At 43.7% G+C, this 23,399-nt stretch overlaps 1 protein-coding gene across 1 annotated transcript in view; it reads left to right on the plus strand.

The window, feature by feature from the left end:
- The window catches only part of LOC118388806 (receptor-type tyrosine-protein phosphatase gamma-like), a 309,742-nt gene that overhangs the window by 277,399 nt on the left and 8,944 nt on the right, over positions 1–23,399 (plus strand). The window contains exons 14-20 of the mRNA XM_035778287.2: positions 4,888–4,979; positions 13,849–13,940; positions 16,660–16,756; positions 17,616–17,698; positions 19,423–19,557; positions 19,784–20,091; positions 21,185–21,320. Of these exons, the coding sequence (XP_035634180.1) occupies positions 4,888–4,979; positions 13,849–13,940; positions 16,660–16,756; positions 17,616–17,698; positions 19,423–19,557; positions 19,784–20,091; positions 21,185–21,320 (943 nt within the window). The remainder of the gene's footprint in view (positions 1–4,887; positions 4,980–13,848; positions 13,941–16,659; positions 16,757–17,615; positions 17,699–19,422; positions 19,558–19,783; positions 20,092–21,184; positions 21,321–23,399) is intronic.

Consider the following 23,399-nt stretch of genomic DNA (forward strand, 5'->3'; position numbering starts at 1 on the left):
ATACCTCTCTCCTCCCCCTTCCCTATCACGCTCATCTCTGCAGGGGGGCCAGCCCACAGGGGCCATGGTGCCGGGAGGGGGCCCAGCTGTGTGTTCATCTGCAGTGTGATGCCAACCACACGCACACACCACTTTCTTTCTCAACCCCAGTAATTACACAGGACAGGCTAACGATTGGCTACACATGCTGCCTACTGCAGCCTAATACACTATACAGCACAATGGATCATTACTTGAGCTCCGTGTATTGTGCTTGATTTATTTATACACCCGCTCTGCCTTGAGCTGTTTCATAGGAGCAAAAGCTTGGCCGGATTTTATGATTTTTTTTTTACGATGGAAATGTAAGGTTTGATGTGCTTTCTGAGTTCAATGTGTAACTATGGCTCCCTCTCACTGGTACTGGTGATGCCATTGTGAGAGTGCGTGAGAGAGCGAGCCAATGATGTGAATGTTGGAATGAGGAAAATAGAGGATGATCAGCTCCATGGAATAGTAATTAATACATCTGTGAGTGAGTGATAGATCTCGTGAATGAGTGCCGGGGTGGTATGTGATGGGAGAGGGAGAGTAGCAGGGGGAGTGTGTGGGATGTGACAGGGAAAGTCTGTCTGTCTCCCTCTCTGGGCTGTGGTGGTGACGAGAGCTGACACCTCCCAGACAATGGCTTTCTCCCCTGAGGGAACAGGATCTGATGAAAGACCAGCTCGACCCGTTCACTCTCTCCTTCCTCTCCTCTCATCCCTTTCACTCCCCCATCCCTGCTCGGTCAGAAGGGAAGGAGACCATGCAATGGAGGAGATTGAAATAGATTTTTCAGAACACTATAGCTATTCATAATTGGCGAAATGCCTACATGGTCGTCATTAGCTCAGCATCACTTTATATCTGTTTTTACTACAGCGAATACGACGTGATCACTGATTAGATGACATTTATTTCACCTCAACACTCGATTTGATGTTCGTATTCGTCTTCGTGATCTGAGTTGTGTGTCAAAAGACAGTTTTTGCTATTAAAGGGGAGGGCTCCATCTGTTTGGCTTGAGGATGTGGTCCTAGTTGGAGGGATCTCACAGATGTTTCACAGAGGTTTAACGGGGTAAACAATACATCTATATTTAACTCCGGTAGGGGAGAGTGATTCTCAGTAACCACTCAGAGTCAGGGGTTGCTAGGGAAAGAGGTGGACCAGGCTGTTTGGACTGGCGGATAATTTAGTCCAATGAAAAGGACTCCTTCTACCATGACTTCCTTCCATCCTACTCTATCTATTTTTGAATGGGGGCCCTCTTCCTCAAGTATGGGAAGCGTTGAGAGTCCAGTGAGACATTCTTCTAGTTCTAACCCTCCCTCCCTCCCTCGTTCCATCCATCCCCCTTTCTATCTCTCTGGTGGGGTTCCCCCCTCCCCCGGTGTAAGGCGAGGTGGTATTGAGAGGCTGGTTAGTTAGCTCGCCACACCACACATTCCCCCTCAGGGAGTAATTGGCCAGGGGGGCAGGGATTGAAGGGGACAAGGGTATGACGCAAGCTAGGGGAGACCCTCCCCTCATTTATTCAGTCTCTCTCTCTTTCTCTCTTTATTTCCCTCTCAATTCAACTCTCTCTCTGTCTTTCTCTCCCACTCACTCACTCACACTCGCTTTCTCTCCCTCTCTCTCTTCCTCGCTCCCTTCCTCTCCTTCTGCAAATGCCATTAGGCCACACTCCTGTTTTCTTTTCCTACTCTCTCTCGACCAGAATGACCAGCATCTGCTCTCTCCTCTGCATCAAGTACCGGTAGGTAGGGGAACATCAGTAGACAAACTGGTAGGGGAATGTCAGTAGACATACTGGTAGGGGAACGTCAGTAGACATACTGGTAGGGGAATGTCAGTAGACATACTGGTAGGAGGAACCCAGATGGGAAAAGCTGGTGTATATGGAATTGACTTGATTCTGTGTGAGTGCAGGTGAAGGCTCTGTGAGGTTAGAGAGGGACTCCTACTACTACTGCAGCACTCCTTTTCTCCTCGCTGTCTGTCTTCCCCTCTCTCTCAAGCTGCTAGACAGAATATGTTGGGTGACATTTGAAAAAAAGGACTAAACGCAAGCTTCAGAGAAATACTTTAGAACAACTTCTCAAGGCTAGTCGACTGGCTAGTCATTGAGGGATCGTGCTTGTGTGTACATGTTGGAGGCAGAGAGGCTGCCAGGGCTGTATATAGTCCTGCTGTATTTAGTCTCTGCTGTGCCTTGCCTGTCGTCCGGCAGTGTGACTCAGGGGCCAGGGCTAAATGTAGCATGGTGTTTGTCCCGGGGTCAGTGTTGTTGCTTACCTGTTCCTAATGGTCAGCTCACTGTGTGTCTTTACAGGAGGTAGTTTGCGTGCATGTGTACTTTTCCCCCTGTAATAGCAGGGTGTTGTTGTGTCTGGTGGTTGTCATCTACTGAGTCATAATTGTGTGACATCAGCAGGTTTGTATTTAGGGCTGGTTCTAACCACTCTGGGGCTTTCAGGTGTAGTTTATCTGCCAGCTCTGTCGGTGTAGTTATATTCAGGGCAGTTCCACATTTTTACAAATCACATTTACTTGAAGAACAGTGCATATGCAAAGTTCGGTAACAGACTGAAGGCACAAACAGCACAAACCGTCATTCTTTTACCAAACTTTGCATCTGCACTGTTTTTCAAGTAAATGTGTTTTGTAAAAATGTCCATGGAAATGGTTCAAAAGTAGTCCCTGGTGTGTTTAACTTTTCAATCATTGGTTTTTGCTTGACATAAAAAAAAATCGGAGTCTCAGCGTCACTCTGTTCTCATGGAACTGCACTGTAAATGTGTTTTTGTCAAATGTTTTTGTCAAATGTTAAGTGGACATTGTTAAAAGTGGTCACTGTCCATAGTTTGATTAACTTTGTATGGTTTGATTTAACTTTGCAATGATTGGTCAGCTTGCAGGCGCACAGCCCACCACAAGGAGTCGCTAGAGCACGGTGGGACAAGGAAATCCCGGCCAGGCCAAACCCTCCCCTAACCCGGACGACGCTGGGCCAATTGTGCACCGCCTCATGGGTCTCCCGGTCACATCTGGCTGTTACACAGCCTGCGATCGAACCTGGGGCTGTAGTGACGCCTCAAGCACTGCAATGCTTGAGTGCCTTAGACCACTGCGCCACTCGGGAGCTGAATGAAGATGTTTTAACCTGTCATTGAAGGAGTGTTAACTCTCTCTGTGCTATTTTGTGTTAGATAACTCACAGGGGTAAAAACAGGTTGTAATTATGTAATTACAATGAGAACTGTGTAAGGGACGAACCAAGCAGTCAACGAGAGACATCTGAGTTGTGTGCAATGCAATTATTAGGCGGTTTATTTTCCTAAACTTGATGTGGTTTACAAAGTAAGAGAAATCTAAAACCATATTGCACAAAAAGAGAACTATAAGGTCTGTAAATAAATAAAAAGAAAACTTAAATGTAAAAACAGATATACAAAGCAGAACAGAGTATGCAACTCAAATGAAGGGTTAACTGAAGCCATAAGGGTATGCTGCATTCATAACCAAGTGGGAAGATGGTAATTACCAGTGAAGTCGGAAATATCAGTATTCACATGCTTTGAACTTGTTGAGAAATGTAGATTGTCTAATGGCCAACAAGCTGTGTCAACCATAAACAAAAAAAATGCAGCTGTTATGTTTGTAAACAAACTATAATGTTCAAAAACCATATTCATAGATTGCTCTTTATAAATAATGTCAGAGGTCCACATGTGGGAGAAGTCCGGGTTAGGGGAGGGTTTGGTCGGCCGGGATGTCCTTGTCCCATCGCGCTCTAGCGACTCCTGTGGCGGGGCGCACGTGTTTTGGAGGATGCACGGCGCTCGACCTTCGCCACTCTCCTGAGTCCGTACGGGAGTTGCAGCGATGGGACAAGACTGTAACTGACAAGACTTGGGAGATACGAAGGTCGAGAGCCAAGTGTCCTCTGAAACACAACCATGCCAAGCCGCACTGCTTCTTGACACATTGTTCGCTTAACCCGGAAGCCAGTCTCACCAATCTGTCAGACAAAACACTGTCTAGCTGGCAACCAAAGTCAGCTTGCAGGCAACTGGCCCGCTACAAGGAGTCGCTAGAGCGGAAATTAACAAGGAAATCCCGGCCGGCCAAATCCTCCCCTAACACGGATGACTCTGGGCCAATTGTGCGCCGCCGCAGTCAAGGTCGGCTGTGACAAGACTGGGATCAAACCCGGATCTGTAGTGACACCTCAAGCACTGTGATGCAGTGCCTCGGTCCGCTGTGCCACTCGGGAGGCCCACAATGATTGTTTTTTGTTTGACATACATTTTAAAGTAAAAAAATATAAGTCCGTGTCACTCTGTTACCATGGAATTGCACTTCACCGCTCTGCTGTTTTAACCTGTCATGGATGGGGTGTCAACTCTCTCTAGGCTGTTTTGTGTTAGCTAGCTCACAGTGGTCAAAACGATCATTTTCCCCTCTGCTGGACAGAGGTGGTATCACCCAACCCACACCCCATTTAAAGATAATAGGACATGGCAATTAGCGACATGCCCTCTAACAAGTACACCTGGCCACCATGCTGCAGACAAGGCACCAAAAAGAGTGCTGCAATTACTATTAGTATATGCAACAATTTAATAAAGTTATGTTTGTGAAGTTGGAAATCAAAATCACATGGTCATTTTTTGTTTGGACACAAAATGTTTGGTGCAAATGAATGTTAAAGTGTGAAGTATGGGGATATTTAGCTGTGCTGATACACGTGGCCTCTTTCGATGTGGTACCGACGGTACTCGGCATCATGTTCCTCTCTTCTGTGGTGTACTAATGTTTATGTTGGGTTAACTATTTCCTCTCCTCTGTGTCTGTCTACAGGAGGTTTTTCCAGACAGCTCACTTCTATGTGGAGGACAGTAGTTCTCCCAGGGTGGTGGCCAATGAGAACATCCCCGTCATCCCCATCCCAGGTGAGACATAACACAACCTAACACACCCTCAACTGGAATACACCCTGGGTGAGTTTAGTTCGCGTCGGCGTTTTGCTACGTTGCGCAACATTTTGTACTAAACGACACGTTTCCCCAAAACAGTGCCCACCGTTTTTTTCAAAAGCATTTGAGGTATGTTTGCTCCATTTTGGTGGGTTTGGCAAGGTGTGGCCTGATCAATATGGGTGTGACCATTTGAAATACCACACCATACGATATTCGTCCCTTGGGGCCACCATAGTCACAACATTTTTCAATTGGCCGTTCAGAAAATTACAGTTTCTGTTTCATTTAACGTAGCACACAGTTCTGAACATGCACCCCCTTTCTTAACACACCCTCTAGCCCGAGGGCCAAATTCAATCAAACCTTTATGCAGTGTTGTTGTTTACAAACTATTGCCCACCCTCTCCACACACACCTTATTCTAGAAGTATCTACCTGGTAGAAAATGTAAGGTTTTTGTAGAACCTACAACCATTTGGGGTGTTTATTTGTAGAACCTACAACCATTTGGGGTGTTTATTTGTAGAACCTACAACCATTTGGTGACTATAGTGAACAAAAGTAAAAACGCAACATGCAACAATTTCAAAGATTTTACTGAGTTGTAGTTCATATGAGGAAATCAGTCATTTGAAATAATAAAAATTAAGCCCTAATCTATGGAGTACGTCCAACCAGCCTCACATCTGATCTGCAGACCATGTGTATGGTGTCGTGTGGGCGACCAGTTTGCTGATGTTAGCGTTGTGAACAGAGTGTCCCATGGTGGCGGTGGGGTCACGGTATGGGCAGGCATAAACTACGGACAACGAATACACAATAGAATTTTATCGATGGCAAATTGAATGCACAGAAATACCATGACAAGATCCTGAGGCCCATTTTTAGGTATCTGTGACCAACAGATGCATATCTGTATTCTCCATCATGTGAAATCCTGAATCATTTCAGATAAATAGATACACAACATCATTTTGTAAAACGTACAGTTATAAATTAAGTTTGATTTTAGTTGAATGATGATCGAATAATTTAGAACTTATCATGCTTGTATTTGGGGAGAGAAATATGATTATGCATCTAGTAAGGGCAGATCTTTAAACATATTTTTGTGGTAGTTGAAGGAGTATGTAGAATAGGTTTGTATGTAGACCTATTGACAGCTAACTGTAGTTCTATCTAATAAATAAACTCTTTAGGGATAACAGTGGTCACTGAAGAGTACATTGGTCTGTTTGCTAGCTTGTATTAAAGAATGTATGGTTTTAAAATACCTTATAGTAGCATTAGTAATGGTGGTGTCTGATTATAGTTGAAAAACTAGGTAGATGAAAAGTTAGGATAGCCTGGTTGTGGTCAGTAGGTGTGGTCAGTAGTTTTAGTAAGTAGTTGTGTGGTTCAGTAGTTGTGATCAATAGTTGTGGTCAGTAGTTGTGTTCTGTTGTGGTCCGTAGTTTTGTGGTTGTGTTTACTGGTTGTGTGGTTGTGGTCAGTAGTTGTAGTCAATAGTTGTGGTCAGTTGTTGTGTTCTGTTGTGGAAGTTAGTATAGCCTGGTTGTGGTGAGTAGGTGTGGTCAGTAGTTTTGGTTCAGTAGTTGTGTGGTTCAATAGTTGTGGTCAGTAGTTGTAGTCAGTAATTGTGTTCTGTTGTGGTCAGTAGTTTTGTGGTTGTGGTCATTAGCTGTGGTCAGTAGTTTTGGTAAGTAGGTGTGTGGTTGTGGTCAGTCATTTTGTGGTTGTGGTCAGTAATTGCGTGGTTCAGTATTTGTGGTCTGTAGTTGAGTTGTGGTCAGTAGTTGTGTAGTTGTGGTAAGTAGTTGTGTGGTTGTGGCCAATAGTTGGGTGGTTCAGTAGTTGTGTGGTCAATAGTTATGTGGTTGTGGTGTGAGTCTAAACTACAGTTGTTGCGTGTGAAAACTGAACGAAGTGCGATGAGAAGTTATCGAGCAGAATATGAAGCAAGTGAGCGGAGACTGCTTCGCTCTATCCAATCAGGGCAGCAGGATCAATGTACAGCCCGCCCTTTTATTTGCAGACAGGCAAACTAGCCAGTTGAGTTATTTAGAGCACCGGTCATGATCTTGAGGAGGAGGATGAAGCTCGTGAGCATTAGAAATCTGAAGCTAGTGAGCATTAGAAATCTTCTCTGTATCATTTCAGGTTGTCCTGACTGAGGAAGCATTAGAAATGTTAATGCTAGCTGTTCGGTCCGAAACAGATTCACAAATCATGGGAATTTTTTGCGCTATGGAGAGTCTTCTTCCTTCGAGGCACGTGTTGCTAGGTAAAACTTGCCTTGGCAGGCCTGCTCCCTCCGTGGCTAAAGCCAGTGTGAGAAACATGCTAACAAATGTTTACGCTATGAAACTAAATAAATACTCCACACTGACCCACACCACTTATTTGCTAGATTCATTATAGTGTTGATGGACAAAGCAAGGAAAGTGCACTTCAAAATGCGGTTTAGTTTTATTTGAATTTGCAGGTGTTGTTGGTAAGAAATGAATTTGCTAGCTTCTGACATGACTTAATGCTTCTATAATGACAGTTGATGGGTTACTTTAAACATCTCTATCTATTGATTGGTAGAAGCTACTTCTAATGTGTTTTCAGATTTGAAACATAGAGAAGTAGAGATTTCATACACTGAGTTTTTGTCTGACTTGTTGGGGGAGTGGTCAAAACAGCAGTTATTTACATTTACATTTACATTTAAGTCATTTAGCAGACGCTCTTATCCAGAGCGACTTGCAAATTGGTGCATTCACCTTATGACATCCAGTGGAACAGCCACTTTACAATAGTGCATCTAAATCTTTTAAGGGGGGTGAGAAGGATTACTTTATCCTATCCTAGGTATTCCTTAAAGAGGTGGGGTTTCAGGTGTCTCCGGAAGGTGGTGATGGACTCCGCTGTCCTGGCGTCGTGAGGGAGTGTGTTCCACCATTGGGGAGCCAGAGCAGCGAACAGTTTTGACTGGGCTGAGCGGGAACTGTACTTCCTCAGTGGTAGGGAGGCGAGCAGGCCAGAGGTGGATGAACGCAGTGCCCTTGTTTGGGTGTAGGGCCTGATCAGAGCCTGGAGGTACTGAGGTGCCGTTCCCCTCACAGCTCCGTAGGCAAGCACCATGGTCTTGTAGCGGATGCGAGCTTCAACTGGAAGCCAGTGGAGAGAGCGGAGGAGCGGGGTGACGTGAGAGAACTTGGGAAGGTTGAACACCAGACGGGCTGCGGCGTTCTGGATGAGTTGTAGGGGTTTAATGGCACAGGCAGGGAGCCCAGCCAACAGCGAGTTGCAGTAATCCAGACGGGAGATGACAAGTGCCTGGATTAGGACCTGCGCCGCTTCCTGTGTGAGGCAGGGTCGTACTCTGCGGATGTTGTAGAGCATGAACCTACAGGAACGGGCCACCGCCTTGATGTTAGTTGAGAACGACAGGGTGTTGTCCAGGATCACGCCAAGGTTCTTAGCGCTCTGGGAGGAGGACACAATGGAGTTGTCAACCGTGATGGCGAGATCATGGAACGGGCAGTCCTTCCCCGGGAGGAAGAGCAGCTCCGTCTTGCCGAGGTTCAGCTTGAGGTGGTGATCCGTCATCCACACTGATATGTCTGCCAGACATGCAGAGATGCGATTCACCACCTGGTCATCAGAAGGAGGAAAGGAGAAGATTAATTGTGTGTCGTCTGCATAGCAATGATAGGAGAGACCATGTGAGGTTATGACAGAGCCAAGTGACTTGGTGTATAGCGAGAATAGGAGAGGGCCTAGAACAGAGCCCTGGGGGACACCAGTGGTGAGAGCGCGTGGTGAGGAGACAGATTCTCGCCACGCCACCTGGTAGGAGCGACCTGTCAGGTAGGACGCAATCCAAGCGTGGGCCGCGCCGGAGATGCCCAACTCGGAGAGGGTGGAGAGGAGGATCTGATGGTTCACAGTATCGAAGGCAGCCGATAGGTCTAGAAGGATGAGAGCAGAGGAGAGAGAGTTAGCTTTAGCGGTGCGGAGCGCCTCCGTGATACAGAGAAGAGCAGTCTCAGTTGAATGACTAGTCTTGAAACCTGACTGATTTGGATCAAGAAGGTCATTCTGAGAGAGATAGCGGGAGAGCTGGCCAAGGACGGCACGTTCAAGAGTTTTGGAGAGAAAAGAAAGAAGGGATACTGGTCTGTAGTTGTTGACATCGGAGGGATCGAGTGTAGGTTTTTTCAGAAGGGGTGCAACTCTCGCTCTCTTGAAGACGGAAGGGACGTAGCCAGCGGTCAGGGATGAGTTGATGAGCGAGGTGAGGTAAGGGAGAAGGTCTCCGGAAATGGTCTGGAGAAGAGATATTTGCTAAAAGTTGGGGAAAATGCTGATTTTAATAGCAGAGAAGGAGACGAAGATGTCATACCATAGAACGTTTCATCTAACTTGTTGGGAAAGTGCTAATTTTGGGGGGAGAAAGGCAAAGTGGTCAAAGTAGCTGATTTGTGTCAGAAGTTGCATGGTTGCATTTACAGTGAATGGAAAGTTGGAAGTGAGTGATGTCACAATGGGACTTTTAGAATGTTGAGGAAATCCCATGAAAGTGGATGGAGGACAAAAGTACACAAAAATGTATAACTTAAAAAGTATACAACATATCAGAATGTTGTACGTAAGCACACTGGTTCTGACCAGTGCTAGCTTGACGTTTTAAAGTTTGAAAGGCATTTAAATGCTGTGAGAGTATGTTCATCCTGGTTCTCCATCCCTCTCTATGTTATTCCTGAAAATGATTCACGGTTCTCTCGATCTGTCTCGTGTACATTGTTGAATCTTTGAAGCTGAGCCGTTCCATGTGTTTAAGTCTTGTTGAGACAAGTTATTCAATATCTGTTCTCTGCTCAGATGTAACATCTCTGATCCCTCTGGACAAGTGTAGACAAGACTGAGCATTTCATCTGAATGATCAATAACCATATGTAAGGAAGTCAACGGAGAGGAAGAACAAAGTCATCTAACTGGAAAACTAGCTCTGATATGCTCCCATGTGGTCTCATCATGGTGGATTTTGATCATTTAGACTCACTAATTCAGTGAAAATTAGTGTCAATGTTTAAAAAAAAATGTTTTTAATTTAACCTTTATTTTGACAGGGAGTCATTCTGAGACCAAAGACTATTTTTCAGATGAGCCCTAGTAATTGCAAAAAATATACATATATTACAAAAGCAAAACAGATTATCAAAACACAATCAAAGAAAACAAACTTCAGTAAAAAATGTCATCAATCAGCTGTCTGAATATCCCTAGAGGCACCAAAACATCCACTTTTAGAGAGTTTTGGAGATTATTCCACAAAGTAAGGTGCAAAACAACTCAAATCTTGATCTTTGTCAGTCAGTATCTGCTCATGTTCTTGAAGATAGGATACATCCAGTACTTTTGATTGGGCCAATCTACCTCTGTTTTAGCTTGATTAAGTCTTCACTCAGCCACTCAACTACTCAGTGCATGTACAGGCGCTTGTGAGTGCTCTATTAGCGGTGATAGGAGAGTGTTCTTCTCTGGGAGAGACTTCAGAGCCCAGTGTACTGGCAGCTAGTCAATAAGATGGTAAAGAAGGCTGTGGCGTGCGTCGTGCGTACCGTTCCTTTAAGAGAGCAGAGAGACTCTCTGGGACTAAGGCACGACAGCCCGTTTCCAAGCTCTGATTCACTTAAAGAACACAGCTGATGTCTGCATTGACTCCATCCATTCTGCTTTTATTGTCTCTCGTCTCTCTCTCTCTCTCTCTCTCTCTCTCTCTCTCTCTCTCTCTCTCTCTCTCTCTCTCTCTCTCTCTCTCTCTCTCTCTTTCTCCCTCACATGTGCTCTCTTTGGAGACAAATTGCTTCTTTCTGTACCGTCAAGTCTGTATACCGGCTCAGAGAACAGTGTTAAGTGGGTGTTGAGGTTTACGAGTGGGCTTTATAGAACAGTGATTGTTTTACAGCTTCTGAAATGCTAAATCCATCCCCCCACTGGAAGGCTATGTGACGGCGGTTTAATTAGGAAGAGAACAGAGGCAGAAGGAGAGGGGGCTGCTGCTCTGGTGTGTTTGCCCTCATGCACGTGCATACATCATCATTCCCCCTTTCATCACATATCTCTTCTGGTTAGATTCTCTCCGGAATAAAGAGATGTGTGCACATCTGCAAAGGTTTAGTAAAATCCAAATTGGCCCATAGTATTTTAATCAACTCCATTGATTAGTTTACAAATGTAAGACAGTTGACAAATGAAGTGAGTCAGGGAATGCCTGCCTGCCTGTGGGACTGTAATCTTGGCTGTAATATGGATGTAATAACACACACCCGCACCAGTAGACAAACCCAGCAGCTGGTTGCTCTTTCCTGAACACACACACACACACACACACACACACACACACACACACACACACACACACACACACACACACACACACACACACACACACACACACACACACACACACACACACACACACACACACACTTTGTCCTGATGGCTCTTTCTGTGTGACAGTGGCCACCTCATCCCCAATCACATCCCCTCACTAATGGGTAATTTGGGACTGATGTGGCTCATCTGACACAGATGCCACCACCTCTAAACACCCACATTAGACAATTATGGCTTTGTCCGCTTGTCTCGCTGTGGTGTCATATTCCCTCCACTCTGTGTGACATGGCTAATATGTGTTCATCTCAACATAAACTACAACAAAACTAGCTGCGTCCACAGAATGATTCTTTTCTTTATCTGTAAGGATGTCAGTGGGACATTTCATTGTCGGATGTGTGACGCACGTGCTAATCATTTCATTACTACTGGGGTTGTCACTCATCTCAGTGGGACGCTGTGTGGAATTTTCTGATTAAAGACCAGTTTCATGGACAGGGATGACCTGATCCTAGATCAGCACTCCTACTTTGTCTCCATATACAGTATGTTGTTCTCTGAAAGTGTCTGTGGGAGAGGCAGTGAACACATGGCAGATTGCTGGTTCATTTACCACGCGGTGCCACACTAGTGGAGAGCAGTGGCACGTTGTACTGTACCTCTGAGAGACAGATACAGGCTGAGGGGACATCAATGTACTTGGCCTTTAATTAGTCGGTCTGAAATATGGGAGATGTTGTAAACATATTGTTATTTACAGTGCATTCGGAAAGTATTCAGACCCTTTGACTTTTTCCAAATTTTGTTACGTTAAAGTCCTTATTCTAAAATGGATTGAATTTTTTTTAAATCCTCAGCAATCTACATACAATACCGCATAGTGACAAAGTGAAAACAGGTTTTTAGTCATTTTTGCAAATGTAATATATATAACAAACAATATTCAGACCTTTTGCTATGAGACTTGAATTTGAGCTCAGGTGCATCCTTTTTCCATTGATCATCCTTGAGATGATCCTACAACTTGATTGGACATGATGGTAAATTCAATTGATTGGACATGATCTGGAAAGGCACACAACTGTCTATTAAAGGTCCCACAGTTGACAGTGCATGTCAGAGATAAACAAGCCATGAGGTCGAAGGAATTGTCCGTAGAGCTTCAAGACAGGATTGTGTCGAGGTACAGATCGGGGGAAGGGGACCAAAAAATATCTGCAGCATTGAAGGTCCCCAGGAATACAGTCCCCTCCATCATTCTTAAATGGAAGAAGTTTGATACCACCAAGACTCTCCTAGAGCTGGCCGCCCGTCCAAACTGAGCTTATCAGGGAGAAGGGTCTTGGCTAGGGGGGTGACCAAGAACCTGATGGTAACTCTGACAGAGCTCGAGAGTCCCTCTGTGGAGATGGGAAAACCTTCCAGAAGGACAACCATCTCTGCAGCACTCCACAAATCAGGCCTTTATGGTAGAGTGGCCAGACGGAAGCCACTCCTCAGTAAAAGGCACATGACAGCCCACGTGGAGTTTGCCAAGAGGCACCTAAAGACTCTCAGACCATGAGAAACAAGATTCTCTGGTCTGATGAAACCAAGATTGAGCTCTTTGACCTGAATTCCAAGTGTCACGTCTGGAGGAAACCTGGCACCATCCCTACGGTGGAGTATGGTGGTGGCAGCATCATGCTGTGGGGCGGTTTTTCAGCGGCAGGGCATGGGATACTAGTCAGGATCGAGGGAAAGATGAACGGAGCATAGTACAGAGAGATCCTTGTCGAAAACCTGCTCCAGAGCACTCAGGACCTCAGACTGGTGCGAAGGTTCACTTTCCAACAGGACAACGGCCCTAAGCACACAACCAAGACAACGTGGGAGTGGCTTCGGGACAAGTTTCTGAATGCCCTTGAAAGGCCCAGCCAGAGTCTGGATTTGAACCCGATCGAACATCTCTGGAGAGACCTGAAAATAGCTATGCAGGAGCGCTCCCCATCCAACCTGACAAAGAGGATCTGAAGAGAAGAATGGGAGAAACTCTCCAAATACAGGTGTGCCACACTTGTAGCTTCATACCCAAGAAGACTTGAGGCTGTAGTCACTGCCAAAGGTGCATCAACAAAGTACTAAGTAATTAGCAAAAATGTATAAAAAAAATTGATTTTGCTTTGGCATTATGGGATATTGTGTCTAGATTGATTCGGGGTGAAAACGATTGAATCAATTATAGAATTGACAAAATGTGGAAATAGTCAACGGGGTCTGAATACTTTTCCGAAGACACTGTATATCCTGCAAACTCATCACACAGTCATGCTAAAACACACATTCACTCTCTTTTCTCTCTCTTTCTTTCTCTTCTCCCAATCACACACACATACAGACACACACAGGCACACCGTCACCCACATACGTCACCGACGTACATCTCTCTAAGTGTGGTGTGTCTTCCCTACAGATGACATGGACGCCATCCCCGTCAGGCAGTTAATCAAACACATCACGGAGCTCTACTCCAACAACCTGCACGGCTTCTCTGAGGAGTTTGAGGTAGGAAACACAACACAGCCTTTCTAATATTGTCGAGGCGTGATAAGTAGGCTGCCTCTCGGATGAAGAGGAGTGTGTGTGTCTAGATGTGTGTCTGATTATTGTCATATGGCTGGTGTATGTTGTCTGTAAGGGTGTACATTGCTGCCTACTTTTGTGTGAACATTACGAAGTGTGTACAGGGCATGTGCAGTATGTATTCATGTAGAAAGGCGTGTGTGTGTGTGTGTGTGTGTGTGTGTGTGTGTGTGTGTTGTGGAGCAGATGGCTGAGTGTGAGGAAGGTTAATTAACAAAGGGTCTCGTTGCTGGTTGACTGGACAGGAACACACTGTCTCTGTGACTGGGTTGAGACACAAGGCTAACACACTTCCCCCAAGAGGCCCTTGTCAAATTGGGGTTATCCAGCGGGGTGAAGGTGAACATACATTATTCAAACGGAGATCACACATGCAGCCACATGGTGCTGGACTAGCTGTGACAGATATGTGTAGAAATCCCACCTCTAATAAAAACCCAGTACGTACTTATCATGCACAGTACCAGTCAAAAGTTTGGACACACCTACTCATTCCAGGGTTTTTCTTTATTGTACTGTATTCTACATTGTATCATAATAGTGAAGACATAAAACACTATGAAATAACACATATGGAGTCATGTAGTAACCAACAAAGTGTTGAACAAATCAAAATATATTTGAGAATCTTCAAAGTAGCCACCCTTTGCCTTGATGACAGCTTTGCACACTCTTGGCATTATCTCAACTAGCTTCATGAAGTAGTCACCTGGAATGCATTTCAATTAACAGGTATGCTTTCTTAGAAGTTCATTTGTGGAATTTCTTTGAATCTGAATGCACTTGAGCCAATCAGTTGTGTTGTGACAAGGTAGTGGTGGTATACAGAAGATCTGTTAAAAGACCAAGTCCATATTATGGCAATAACAGCTCTAATGAGCAAAGAGAAATGGCAGTCCATCAATTCCTTAAGACATAAAAGTCAGTCAATGTGGAAAATGTCAGGCAATTTGAAAGTTTCTTCAAGTGCAGTCGCAAAAACCATCAAGCACTATGATGAAACTGGCTCTTATGAGGACTGCCACATGAAAGGAAGACCCATAGTTACCTCTACTGCAGAGGATACGTTCATTAGAGTTACCAGCCTCAGATTGCAGCCCAAATAAATGCTTCACAGAGTTCAATTAACAGACACATCTCAACAACAACTGTTCAGAGGAGACTGCGTGAATCAGGCCTTCACGGTCAAATTGCTGTAAAGAAACCACTACTGAAGGACACCAATAATAAGAAGAGACTTACTTGGGCCAATGGAAATTAGACAGGTGGAATTCTGTCGTTTGGTCTGATGAGTCCAAATTGGAGATTTTTGGTTCCAACCGCCGTGACACAGAGTAGGTGAATGGGTGAATGAATCTCCGCATGTGTGGTTCTCACCATGAAGCATGGAAGAGGAGGTGTGATGATGTGGGGGTGCTTTGCTGGTGACACTGTCAGCAATTTATTTTGAATTCAAGGCACTCTTAACCAGCATTGCTACCACAGCATTCTGCAGCGATACGCCATCCCATCTGGTTTGCGCTTAGTGGGACTATCATTTGTTTTTCAACAGGACAATGACCCAAAACACACCTCCAGGCTGTGTAAGGGCTATTTGACCAAGAAGGAGTTGGACCGCAGAGTGCAGGAAAAGCAGCCAACAAGTGCTCAGCATATGTAGGAATTCCTTCAAGACTGTTGGAAAAGCATTCCTCATAAAGCTGGTTGAGAGAATGCCAAGAGTGTGCAAAGCTGTCATCAAGGCAAAGGGTGGCTACTTTGAAGAATCTGAAAATAAAATGTATATTGATTTGTTTAACACTTTTTTGGTTACTACATTATTCCATGTGTTATTTCGTAGTTTTGATGTCTTTACTATTATTCGAAAATGTAGCAAATAGTGAATATAAAGAAAAACCCTTGAATGAGAAGGTGGGTCCAACTTTTGACTGGTACTGTATGTAATGCAATTCAAGCAAATCATTGAACTGAAAAATACTATTTAGAAACTGTTGGATTTGAGATTTTGAACATTGAGATATTAAAGACATGATGGATCAGACACATAGTATATTGAGGAGTGAGATCTGTAGAAAGACAGAGTTGCTGTGGAATGTGCGAAGGAGGGGTTGAGGTCAGGAGGTGATCCCCTGAAGGGAGTAATAAAGGTGTAGTACCCATTCCTGTGGAACCATGAGATGTAAGGATTGGAGAGAAGGAGGAGTGTCTTAAGGGTTTGGAGAGAAGGAGGAGTGTCTTAAGGGTTTGGAGAGAAGGAGGAGTGTCTTAAGGGTTTGGAGAGAAGGAGGAGTGTCTCACATATGCCTGTGATGGGAGAAGGGTTGGGTGGTCTGAATTACAGCTGTACAGATCCTTTGGGAATAATTAAACTTGGTTAAAGCTCCTCTAGTGTCCGTGAGTTACTTACTCCGATAAATAGGAACCCAACAAAACAAATCATTTTAGATAGAGAGTTTATTTATATATGGTAACTCTTTAATCGCTTCACATAACTGATCCCACTATAACTATGACCACTCACCCCCCTCTCTCCCTTTCTCACCCAACTCCCTCCCCCTTTGCGCACTCTCTCTCTCTCTCTCTCTCTCTCTCTCTCTCTCTCTCTCTCTCTCTCTCTCTCTCTCTCTCTTTCTCTCTCTAGGAGGTCCAGCGTTGTACGGTGGACCTGAAGATCACAGCAGAACATTCCAATCACCCTGACAACAAGCACAAAAACAGATACATCAACATCGTGGCCTGTAAGTCCACTATGTTGTACACTCAAAACAACACTGACGGCCTGTTAGTTTCAAGATGTATTAGTATGTACGGGATACAAATGGTATAGATCGTCCAATGGAATGCTTACTTGCAGGTTCCTTCTCAACAATGCAACAACAACAACCATAAAACATAACAATAGGAACATGAAGTAAATGACACAGTAGAATAGAATAAACATAATTAGTGTATCAGGTTTGAAGGCAAGACCCAGATGCAGACTGTGTCGGAGTAACAACGTTTATTGCGGCAACAGGGCAGGCAAACGACAGGTCAAGGCAGGCAGGGGTCGATAACCAGAGTAGTGGTTGGTAATCCAGAGGTGGGGCAAAGGTACAGGGCGGCAGGCAAGCTCAGGGTCAAGAGCAGACAGAGTGGTCAGGTGGGCTCAGAGTCAGGACAGGCAAGGGTCAAAACCAGGAGGGTGAGAAAAAGAGAGACTGGGGAGAAGCAGGAGCTGAGATGAACAACGCTGGTTGATTTGACAAACAAGACAAACTGGCAAAAGACAAACAGAGAACATAGGTATAAATACACAGGGGATAATGGAGAAGATGGTCGACACTTGGAGGAGGGTGGAGACAATCACAACAACAGGTGAAACAGATCAGGTTGTGACAGAGTGAGTATAATACAGGAAGGCACAATTTGTGCTTTTTTTTTAAATGGGGTGCAATTGTTTAAATGGTGCTGTAGTTTGCTGAGAATCCGAATCATAATAGTCTGAGTTTGAAACTATCTCTGAGCCTGTTGATATCAGACCCCATGCTCATATGAGCATGTGATGTTAACAAGGCAATGCAGAATGAGGCTAACATTCCTTTTCTATGTTGACAGATGATCACAGTAGGGTGAAGTTACGACCCTTGACTGGGAAAGATGCCAAACACAGTGACTTCATCAACGCTAACTATGTAGATGTAAGTCAACAGATTGATGTATTGAGTACCTTTTATCTGTCTTTATGTATGCTCAATGTTGTCTCTGACGTTATACAGTTGAAGTTGGAAGTTTACATACACTTAGGTTGGAGTCATTAAAACTTGTTTTTCAACCACTTCACAAATGTCTTGTTAGCAAACTATAGTTTTGGCAAGTCGGTAATGATATCAACTTGAGCATGACACAAGTCATTTTTCCAACAATTTTTTACAGACAGATTATTTCACTTATACTTCACTGTATCACAATTCCAGTGGGTCAGAAGTTGACATACACTAAGTTTACTGTGCCTTTAAACAGCTTGGAAAATTCCTGAAAAATATGTCATGGCTTTAGAAGCTTCTGATAGGCTAATTGACATCATTTGAGTCTATTTGAGGTGTACCTGTGGATGCATTTCAAGGCCGGCCTACCTTGAACTCAGTGCTTCTTTGTTTGACATCATGGAAAAATCCAAATAAATCTGCCAAGACCTCAGAAAATAAATTGTAGACCTCCACAAGTCTGGTTCATCCTTGGGAGTAATTTCCAAACGTCTGAAGGTACCACGTTCATCTGTACAAACTATAGTACACAAGTATAAACACCATGGGACAACACAGCAGTCATACTGCTCAGGAAGGACACTCATTCTGTCTCCTAGAGATGAACATACTTTGGTGTGAAAAGTGCAAATCAATCCCAGAACAACAGCAAAGGACCTTGTGAAGATGCTGGAGGAAACAGGTACAAAAGTATCTATATCCACAGTAAAACAAGTCCTATATTGACATAACCTGAAAGGCCGCTCAGCAAGGACGAAGCCACTGTTCCAAAACCACCATATAAAAGCCAGACTACGGTTTGCATCTGCACATGGGGACAAAGATCGCACTTTTTGGAGAAATGTCCTCTGGTCTGATGAAACAAAAATAGAACTGTTTGGCATTAACGACCATCGTTATGTTTGGAGGAAAAAGGGGGAGGCTTGCAAGCCAAAGAACACCATCCCAACCGTGAAGCACGGGGTGACAGCATCATGTTGTGGGGGTGCTTTGCTGCAGGAGGGATTGGTGTACTTTTGAAGCTTGGTTGCAAATGGGTCTTCCAACTGGACAATGACCCCAAGCATACTTTCAAAGTTGTAGCAAAATGGCTTAAGGACAACAAAGTCAAGGTATTGGAGTGGCTATCACAAAGCCCTGACCTCAATCCTATAGAAAATATGTGGGTAGAACTGAAAAAACGTGTGTGAGCAAGGAACCCTACAAACCTGACTCAGTTACACCAACTCTATCAGGAGGAATGGGCCAAAATTCACCCAACTTATTGTGGGAAGATTGTGGAAGGTTACCCGAAATGTTTGACCCAAGTTAAACAATTTAAAGGCAATGCTACCTAATACAAATGGAATGTATGTCAACTACTGACCCACTGGGAATGAGATGAAAGTAATAAAAGCTGAAATAAATCATTCTCTCTACTATTATGCTGACATTTCACATTCGCAAAATAAAGTGGTGATCTTAACTGACCTAAAGCAGGGATTTTTTTTACTAGTAGTAAATGTCACCTGTTGTGAAACTGAGTTTGAATGCATTTGGTCAAGGTGTATGTAAACTTCCGACTTCAACTGTTTATTGTCTAGTACTCACCCTATGTGTACTTGCACTCTGTGTGAGTGTACCACTGTTACTGACCCCCCTCCATTACCTCTCAACAGGGTTACAATAGTCCCAAGGCCTACATCGCGGCCCAGGGCCCTCTCAAGTCCACTTTCGAGGACTTCTGGAGGATGGTGTGGGAACAGAACACTGGTATCATCGTCATGATCACTAACCTGGTAGAGAAAGGAAGGGTAGGTGGCCTCCCTCTGGCTTTCACAGTATTTTCACTGTAGGTGTTACTGTTGTCTTTTCACAGTAGAATCCTTGAGCAGACGAGGTGAAAAATGTTGATGTGCCCTTGAGCAAGGCACTTAACCCTAATTGCTCCCATAAGTTGCTCTAGATAAAAATTTGGGAAAAAATGAATACTGTTGCCTTTCACAGATGGAATTAGATGATTGCTGCTCTTTTTCACAGAGGAAATGTGACCAGTACTGGCCCACAGAGAGCAGTGAGGAGTATGGCAACATCGTGGTCACTCTGAAGAGTACTAACGTTCATGCCTGCTACACACTGAGACGATTCCTTATACGGAACACCAAAGTCAAAAAGGGTCAGAAGGGCAACCCAAAGGGGCGTCAGAACGAGCGGATGGTGATCCAGTATCACTACACCCAATGGCCTGACATGGGCGTGCCGGAGTACACCCTACCTGTCCTCACTTTCATAGGGCGCTCCTCTGCAGCACGTACACCTGACATGGGCCCCGTCCTAGTCCACTGCAGGTACAATAGCTCTCAAAACAAATAAAAAATGAAGTGTTCTTATAGTTCTCTAAACATGAGTTGTGTTCGAATACCCATACTAACATACTGTATACTACATACTTAATGAGTATATACTACATACTATATACTATTAGTTCATTTTAGCGTACTGTAAACAAACAGTATCCTTTCAGTTGAGTGTACTTGCGCTTCACCTGTCTACCGGAAGTTGATGCTGTTGCTATGCAACTTCTTGCTAGCTAGTTAGCATAGCAAATTACTAGCTAGACATCTTACGACTTCATGAACAATGTCCAGTGAGACCGCACAATGACCACTTAGCTAAGGTAAAAATGAAGTGAATAATCAAGTGAATAAACGTGGGTACTTAATTAGATAGCATATAGTTAATATACTGGCAAGTTCAATGTTTTAGTAGCCAACTAACATTATGCTATGTGGTTCGTAAGGATAGCGTTGCTAACAAATTGTCAGCCAACATAGCGTGTAACATAACTAATTTGAAAAGTCATTACTTTTTTATTACATTGCTCAACATTTTCTTAATATTTGTCATAATTAGGTAATGCAATGAATATTTACTTTTTGTACTTACATTTTTTTCCGCTCTCGTCGGACTTCAACTGCATATTTTCCCCCATTTTCTTCAAATCTGAAAATGTTGTGAAGCCACGGCCAATGTATTAAAAAAAAAATGCATCATGGGCCCTAAAAGCACTGAACTAGTGTTCACTGCTTGTATACCTTGATTTTTGGCAAAGGTAGTACAACATCCGGGAACCTTTGGCATACTAACTAAATACATACAATGACCAATAAGCATATTACATACTCAATTTACGTCACAAATAGTATGGTTAGTGTGGTTAGTATGAGTATTCGAGCACAGCTATGGATTCCGACCAAGCTTACTGCAGAAAACCACTATCCTAGTGCACAAAATCATCTTCCTCATAAGAAATGATAAGAAACACAATGAGTACTAGTTTGCTCATTGAAGCCATGGCTTTGGGCTAGAACAGTAATACAACTCCCTCTATGGGTCTCCTGTGGTAGTTAGTAGGTAACATACTATGTGTTGGTTGTGTAGTGCTGGAGTCGGGCGGACAGGGACGTACATCGTCATCGACAGCATGCTGCAGCAGATCAAAGACAAGAGCACAGTCAATGTCTGGGGCTTTCTCAAACACATCCGCACGCAACGCAACTACCTGGTTCAGACAGAGGTAACGTGTGTGTGTGTGTGTGTGTGTGTGTGTGTGTGTGTGTGTGTGTGTGTGTGTGTGTGTGTGTGTGTGTGTGTGTGTGTGTGTGTGTGTGTGTGTGTGTGTGTGTGTGTGTGTGTGTGTGTGTGTGTTGTGTGGAGCAGATGGCTGAGTGTGAGGAAGGTTAATTAACAAAGGGTCAGAGGTTGTGTGTGTGTGTGTGTGTGTGTGTGTGTGTGTGTGTGTGTGTGTGTGTGTGTGTGTGTGTGTGTGTGTGTGTGTGTGTGTGTGTGTGTGTGTGTGTGTGTGTGTGTGTGAGAGACAAATGACACCTCACATATACCTACAGTGTGCATACAGCTACAGTAACTGTCAAAGAGATTCACCTCTTTTAGGTATAATGTTATAAAAGCAAGAGATTACAATACAGTGGGGCAAAAAAGTATTTAGTCACGGACTTTCAACGCCGATACCGATTATTGGAGGACCAAAAAAAGCCGATACCAATTAATCGGACGATTTTTAAAATGTATTTGTAATAATGGCAATTACAACAATAATGAATGAACACTTATTTTAACTTAATATAATACATCAATACAATTTCATATACCTTTTACTATTGGATGTTCTTATAGGCACTTTAGTATTGCCAGTGTAATAGTATAGCTTCCATCCCTCTCCTCGCCCCTACACATTGACAACAGCCACCCTTGAAACGCTATTAGCGCGCACCTCGCTAACTAGCTAGCCATTTCACATCATTTACACCAGTCTAATTCTCGAAAGTTGATAGGCTTGAAGTCATAAACAGCTCAATGCTTGAAGCATTGTGAAGAGCTGCTGGCAAATGCACGAAAGTGCTGTTTGAATGAATGCTTACGAGCCTGCTGGTGCCTACCATCGCTCAGTCAGACTGCTCTATCAAAGAATAGACTTAATTCTAACATAATAAAACACAGAAATAAGAGCCTTTGGTCGTTAAAATGGTTGAATCCAGAAACTATCATTTCGAAAACAAAACGTTTATTCTTTCAGTGAAATACAGAACCGTTACGTATTTTATCTAACGGATGGCATCCCTAAGTCTAAATATTGCTGTTACATTGTATAACCTTCAATGTTATGTCATAATTATGTACAATTCTGGCAAATTAATTATGGCCTTTGTTAGGAATAAATGGACTTCACACAGTTCGCAATGAGCCAGGCGGCCCAAACTGCTGCATATACCCTGACTTCTTGCACAGAACGCAAGAGAAATTACACAATTTCCTTATATTAACTAAATATGCAGGTTTAAAAATATATAATTGTGTATTGATTTTAAAGAAAGGCATTGATGTTTATGGTTAGGTACATTGGTGTAACGACAGTGCTTTTTTCGCAAATGGGCTTGTTAAATCATCACCCGTTTGTTGAAGTAGGCTGTGATTCAATGAGAAATTAACGGGCACCGCATCGATTATATGCAACGCAGGACACGCTAGATTAACTAGTAATATCATCAACCATGTGTAGTTAACTAGTGATTATGTTAAGATTGATTGTTTTTTATAAGATAATTTTAATGCTAGCTAGCAACTTACCTTGGCTTCTTGCTGCCCTCGCGTAACAGGTAGTCAGCCTGCCACGCAGGATCCTCGTGGAGTGCAATGTAAGGCAGGTGGTTAGAGCGTTGGACTAGTAACCGGAAGGTTGCAAAAAAAAACGAATCCCGAGCTGACAAGGTAAAAATCTGTTGTTCTGCCCCTGAACAAGGCAGTTAACCCACCGTTCCTAGGCTGTCATTGAATGTGTTCTTGACTTGCCTTGTTAAATAAAGGTGTAAAAATTACAGATTGTTATGAAAACTTGGCCCCAATTAATCGGCCATTCTGATTAATCGGTCGACCTCTAATGTGGACACCCTTTCAAATGAGTGGATTTGGCAATTTCAGTCACACGCATTGATGACAGAAGTATAAAATTGCGCACACAGCCATGCAACCTCCATAGACAAACATTGGCAGTAGAATGGTCTAACTGAAGAGCTCAGTGACTTTCAACGTGGCACTGTCAAATTTTTGTCCTGCCAGAGCTGCCCTGGTCAACTGTAAA

Source organism: Oncorhynchus keta, chromosome 10, assembly GCF_023373465.1.
Source record: "Oncorhynchus keta strain PuntledgeMale-10-30-2019 chromosome 10, Oket_V2, whole genome shotgun sequence".
Classification (NCBI taxonomy): Eukaryota; Metazoa; Chordata; class Actinopteri; order Salmoniformes; family Salmonidae; genus Oncorhynchus; species Oncorhynchus keta.